At 39.5% G+C, this 6,481-nt stretch overlaps 1 protein-coding gene across 1 annotated transcript in view; it reads right to left on the bottom strand.

Annotated features, from left to right (window-relative positions):
* The window catches only part of LOC107654849 (calmodulin), a 13,370-nt gene extending 7,431 nt beyond the window's left edge, over positions 1 to 5,939 (bottom strand). The window contains exons 1-3 of the mRNA XM_016442126.1: positions 5,812 to 5,939; positions 535 to 565; positions 216 to 359 (exon numbers count right to left, since the gene is read on the bottom strand). Coding sequence (XP_016297612.1) covers positions 216 to 359; positions 535 to 565; positions 5,812 to 5,814 — 178 coding nt within the window. The 5' untranslated portion in view covers positions 5,815 to 5,939. The remainder of the gene's footprint in view (positions 1 to 215; positions 360 to 534; positions 566 to 5,811) is intronic.
* Positions 5,940 to 6,481: the final 542 nt, after the last annotated feature.

The raw sequence follows: 6,481 nt of genomic DNA, 5'->3' as shown, positions 1-6,481 counted from the left end.
TAAGCGCAAACCCACCCTGTAGCTGATTCCATAGATTTCATTGGTCATTTGAATCACAGTGTTGACTGCCTACACCACACTGAAACAAATACTAACTCCTAACCTTAACCTTAAGCTTAGTATAGTGTAGGTTGTGTGTCCTGATAGATAACATTACTGTTTGTTGCAAATGGATCCATCAATCATTTCTGAAGTCTGAACTGAATCCAACTCACCATCAGCATCCACCTCGTTGATCATGTCCTGTAGTTCAGCCTCCGTGGGGTTCTGCCCAAGTGAGCGCATCACTGTGCCCAGTTCTTTGGTTGTAATGGTACCATCACCATCCTTATCAAACAAGGAGAAAGCCTCCTTAAACTCTGTGAGGAAACAGATACAAATTGTATTAAAAACCTGACATATATGAAACATAATTTTCACAAGATCTGTTTTCCTGAATCATCTGGCTGAATAAGTAGTTAGGTGACTTTCACCCTCGACAATTAAGTTAATTCAGGGCATATTTACACCACAAACACACACAGATTGGCTTACCAGCAATTTGCTCCTCGGTGAGTTGGTCAGCCTGGAAATGGAGAGGGGAAAAAGTGATGAGTAAACAAGTATCATAAACATATATAACTCATCGTTTTATTGTGCCAAGCACTTTACAAGCTGAGCAAACCCTAATGGCACAGACGTCCTCTCATGATGAAAACAATAGCTACAAAATCAAGATCAAACCTCTGCACACCAAGTCTAAAATGTCAAAAATATGAGTAGAAGAGATTAAACATGAATATACAAAATAAACTAGCACACTAAATGATCTTCATAAAGCTTTCTTAAAAAGCACAAACATCTCATTTATCTGCTCCATCACTTGATACTGACACTCAAAACTTCTGCTTGAAAACTCAAGAAACCAGATTAACTAATCAATGCCAGCAAACAAGACAAAACAAGACAAAATACCACCTCCAATTCATAAACTAATGGTGAATGAACATCCCCTTAAAGGCCACAATGAAAACAGCTAAATATATTCAAAGGCACACAAAAAAGTGAATTCTTGATTCTTGATAACGTAACCTTTATCCCATCAAACTGAATGTCGGTCAGATCAGCCACCAGCCTCTTCGCCTTGGGCTCATTGCCCCAGCCATTGGTCTTCTTTACATCTTGCCTGTCCATTTTAACTGGTGCTTTCCTGGGTTTGACCTCAGCGGTGGGGCTTTTCAATGAGGTCAGGCCATCCACCGCTTCCCCGACCATCACCATACCTTCTGTCAGGCACTCGGCCCGCTTGGCTTTTGTGCGCCTTGCCGCCTAACATCCCCAAGCTCATTCTGGCAGTGCTGCAGACAGTTCTTCAAATCCTGGACATCTCGCACCACGCTGTCAATGCGGCTGTTGGTGGAGTCCACCAGCATCTGCAGGAAGGACTTGTAGTTTCTCTCCTGTAGCTCGATCAGCTCTTTATAAAAGAACTGCTGCTGGTCGAGGAGATCGTAGACCATGGATAATGACTAAGTCCTCCTCAGGGTAGATGACAGGTCTCTTTGGAGAGTCTGGCTGATCAAGCTGATGAACAACGGATGCCGAGAGAGCTCACCTGACCCTTGAGGCCAGTGTTACTGTACCAACCTCCCAGGCCGCATTGGATATCGCTCAGCAAGATATTAGGCTGATTTTTGAGACGCTTAACATCAGCAGCTCACTACGGTTACAAAGCCAAGGGTCAGGGATCGTTTCCATTATTTGAAATTAGTCAAATGGGTGACCCATCAGGTCACTCAAGCAAAGTGGGATGTATTCGGAGGTAGATCGGCAGGTACAGCTAAATCAAAGGACGGTACTAAGGTCTGTCTGTCTAAATCAAACGACCCATCACTCTACCTGCTCCTGCGGACATCTCAGTTTACAGCCAACAATGGGTTTGCGTTTATATCTGAGTGGCATCGCATATCTGCTAATTGCAGTGTTGGGGAAAGTTACTTTTAAAAGTAATGCATTACAATATTGCGTTACTCCATAAAAAAGTAACTAATTACGTTACTTAGTTACTTTTTATGTTAGTACGGTTGAACTGGATCATCGAAGGTCAGAAGCAAATAGAATGGGATTAAATACATAAAGGATATTTGTGATGTTTAACATTTAATTATTGCAGGTTTGCGTCGTATTCTGAGTTGCATTATTTTTATTCATTTTGAGGAATACTGAATCTGTGTTTTTGTTTTTTTTTGTGAGTGAGATGAATTAATGCATATTCATATTTATTTTAGAACTACAGTAACATCTTCTGATTTCTGTCACCATGGCAACACCAGAGCTGTCAATCAATAAATTGTGGAAAAAAAGTAACGCGTTACTTATTTGAAAAATTAACTCAGATATTCTCTTGTAAATGAAAAAGTAATGCGTTACTTTACTAGTTACTTGAAAAATGTAATCTGATTACGTAACTCGCGTTACTTGTAATGCGTTACCCACAACACTGGCTAATTGTGCAAACACCTTTCTTTGTCTGCGAACACATTGGCAGGTTTTACCTTTCCCTGCACGGATGCATTATCTCACCTGTCTCACTGTTCTTGTGATCAAGTTTATTTTTCTCTGCCTGTCCCTCGCCAGGGGTCCTGTAAGCCTGAGGGTTAAGGATCCGGGCTGCTAGCATAAAGATTGTGAGTTCAAATCCAGGTAAGGACAAAATATGACCAGGAGAGTTACAAAGGTCCCTTCCTGCCCTATTATGACTATGCTGTTGTGGAAGGCATCTCGGCACATGTTGTTCCAATTAGCGTGCTGTCCGTAAATCCCTTTAAATTTAACCTGAATATGAAGATATGTCTTTTACCCTTATTCAAGTCCCTGGTTATTAAAATCGGAAGTAGCTACAGATCATGTCTTCCATATTGTCGCGTACATCAGAGTGAATTGTATTATTGAAAGGAAAGCGTGTGGAGATTTGGTCAATAACATGCATATAGAAAATAGATAGGGTGAAATTCCATTTCTTGATGACTTCAACATTAAACTTTGTTGTCAAAAATGTTTACATGATATGTACAAGAGTGATGACACATCTCTATCATCAGTTGCATCAGCAGTATCCCATATGTGCCCTCAGAGCTCTGCAAAAAAAAAAGCTCTGGTAGCTTACTTCCCAAAATAAATTACTCTTAGAGGCAATTCTTTTAAAAGTCAGCATGAAATGGAAATTGGGATTGTCTTTTCTTCTTTATTGTGACATATCTGAATGAAACTGCTTCTTGAATGAGAAAGTAATGTAGGGCAGAACCTGATTTTGTCCATTAGGAATTTATTTGGATCTTTGTTATTTGCCTATTGCGGAGACAGTTTCATGTAGTCACAAGTTTGCTGGAGGCGGGATTAAAACTCGCCTGGGTGGACACATTAATGTTTCTGATTAAAGTTTATGAGGGCACATGTTCCTTTTTTACATTTTTTTTTTTTTTAAATAATATGCATAATAATGTGCATGGCTAATCTGTAACAATCTGTAAATCTGTAAGAATATCTAAATGTGTATTCATTTAATAAACATTTCAGCTTCTTTCCCGCCACAAAATCAATGTGGAAAATGCACCGTTCGCAGATTCCCCATGGACCCTGTCCATAAAGGATCTTTTTTTTTTTCTCTCCAGCTGATGGGGGAGAACAGGATCCTGTACCTCTACTGGAAGCATTGCAGGCTATTTGCCATCCAGTGAGGCTTCAAGCATCACACACCACTGCCAGGAATTTGGCCTGGATCTGAAATTCTGCGCAATGTTGCCTGGAATCTGGCCTTGATTTAGGACTCACCAAGCGGCAAAAGCAGCTGAGAGAAGGCTGGCCTGGCGCTTGGGACGCCCAGTGTATGATAATGAGTGTGGTATTGCCACTTTCACACCATGTTAACAGGGAGTCCCCAAGGCCCCTTAACCATCATGCTGACAGATGCAAACACTCTACTGAGTCTAGTTCCAGTAACTGTCTTTCTTCACAACATGAACACCAATGTACCCACAACTTAGCACCTAAGACAGGAAGATGGCTGAATATAAACTCATGACCACAACTGTGAAGGCAGCTTCCTTGTGAACCAAACCAACTGTGTACCGTGAAGACAGCAAGCCCTGAAATAGCCATTTGTTGATGGCTAATCTGGCCATTTCAGCTACCAGGTTACCCAATAAATTCTCTCTTATATATTTATGTAGTTATCGTTGTAGCATTCAAGCAGTTCAGCATGACTGTCATTTCAGAGAAGCTTCCAGAGAGGCCCGTATGAAGAAGTACATGATCTACGTTCTACATGATGGGTGAAAAAAACATGCTTATTATCCTCACAAGGGCCCATTTAATCCGTACAGGCAGGACAACGAAACTAGAGCTGCAATGGCTGCATCATGGCCAGGACGGTCCTGAAGAAGGGAGGAAACAGACACCTCGCAGCAACTAGTTCATCACAGAACTGAGATGATTCTCACCAAACAGCACAGGTTTAAATAACATCCATAAAAAATTATTTATACTGAGCCTTCTGGCATGGTGCTGTGGAAAAGCTGAAGCAGAAGCGTTTGTATGGACTCATTGAGTCGGCATTGACTTTGTTGAACTCACTCAGGAAATTCTTTCCATGCTTCATGAACAATGTTTGCTTTCTTGAGCTAAAATGCACCACTTAAACAAAGGTTTGTTTATTTTCTCGTTGGGTATCCAACTGTACGATTAATGAGGAAAAACTTTCAAGCCCAGAGCCTGGATAACAAACAGACCTGTTACTTCCACAACAAGTCAATAAAGCCCAAAATGGATCAAATATGTTTGTGCCAACCTAAACCAATAAATAAAGTCAATTTATGGTCCTAATCCTGCTTAATTTTGACAGATCTGACAGTTATGCAAATTATAATTAAAAAAAAGACTAATAAAAGAGCAGCTAAGATAAATAACATGGTCATACATACATGACATAATGCTTTTTCTTCAAAAACGAAACAATGGTCAATCACAGCCAACACAACCCACATGTCAGCTGCTTAAACATCTCATTCATTTCACTACACTGAACATTTCAAGAAACATTTCAATCAAATATTGAACTTCTGTTATTATTTTTATCTATCTTTCTTCTGTGAAACACAAACGGAGACTGACAGCCCCAGTCACCGTTCACTTTCATTGCATCTTTTTCCATACAATTAAAGTGAATGGTGACTGAGGCTGTCGTTCTGTCAAACACGTCGGTTTGTTTTCCAGGTAAGAAAAAAGTCCTACAGGTTTGTAACGACATAGGGGTGAGTAAATGATGACAGAAGTTACATTTTCTGGGTGAATTATTTCTTTAAGGTCTTTATTTACTCTTTATTCTGACTGGCCTGATTTTGTACAGTGGCTGTCAGTGATGTCTATAGCAAAATCATTCGCTAAAGCAAAGCAAATATTGTCTCAAACATATAATTACAAAGGCAAGCACAATTTAATAGACCGCGAGAACTGATCATCTGTCTGCTGCTGTCCAGCACATCACACCATAATAAAACGCGTATGTCACATTTCCTGCCGCACTATGACATCAATAACACTGCAACACGTTCAAAATAATAATCAGATTCAACCATCGTTTGCGAAGCGCAATGACATACAGAACCGAGTCTAATGCATATGAAATCAAATTTGACTTGCTGTTGCACGAGCGCAAACGCATAAGAGACAGGCAGGTGGTTAGTCATGTCTATATATTAACCGCAATGCGTTAAATACATAAAATATGAGCACATGTTCATAAATGAGTGGTGTATGATAAAAGCCTATACGTACCATATCTGAGGATGGAGAGTGGACTAGGTTTGTTAATCTACACTAGACTGCAGCGATGCTCCGCTCTCAGTTAAAGCTCCACCGTGCGACTGTCGCTCGCAGAGTATTGAAGGTGATCCGGTACTATATACAATGGTGTATTCCTCCGCCGTACGGACTCCTATCACTCACTTCCGCATAGAGCAGTCATAAGCCCCGCCCACCTACTTATCATAATCACCTCAGTCGCCAGAAGAAAAAGTGTTTATTTATGAAAGATATAGGCTAATATCGAAATATTATGTATAATATGTACAATGTAATATGCAAATGTAACATGTACAAGTATGTATAATATGTACTTAAGTACATGAAATCTGACAATTTCTGGTATGTCTATATAATTTTTGTTCATCACTTTTGGAACAAACAGCATATTTACAATACTGCATGTAAACGTTCAATATGTAAAATAACAGGTTTAATATTATTTATTAATAGTAATATTATTTATTAATAATGCAAATTTAGTGCCCTAATTAGCATTTCCTTATTAAATCATTTAAATATATGAGTAAGCAGTGCAGATGAACAATGTGCATTTAAGATGTCATTAAAAAAAGAATAATAAATACGCAAACACACACACACACACGTGTCCAGTATTTAATTTTCACTTTATTGTTGTAGG

Source organism: Sinocyclocheilus anshuiensis, unplaced genomic scaffold (genome assembly GCF_001515605.1).
Source record: "Sinocyclocheilus anshuiensis isolate Anshui unplaced genomic scaffold, SAMN03320099.WGS_v1.1 scaffold335, whole genome shotgun sequence".
NCBI lineage: Eukaryota > Metazoa > Chordata > Actinopteri > Cypriniformes > Cyprinidae > Sinocyclocheilus > Sinocyclocheilus anshuiensis.
This window is presented reverse-complemented; position numbering and strand designations above follow the sequence as displayed.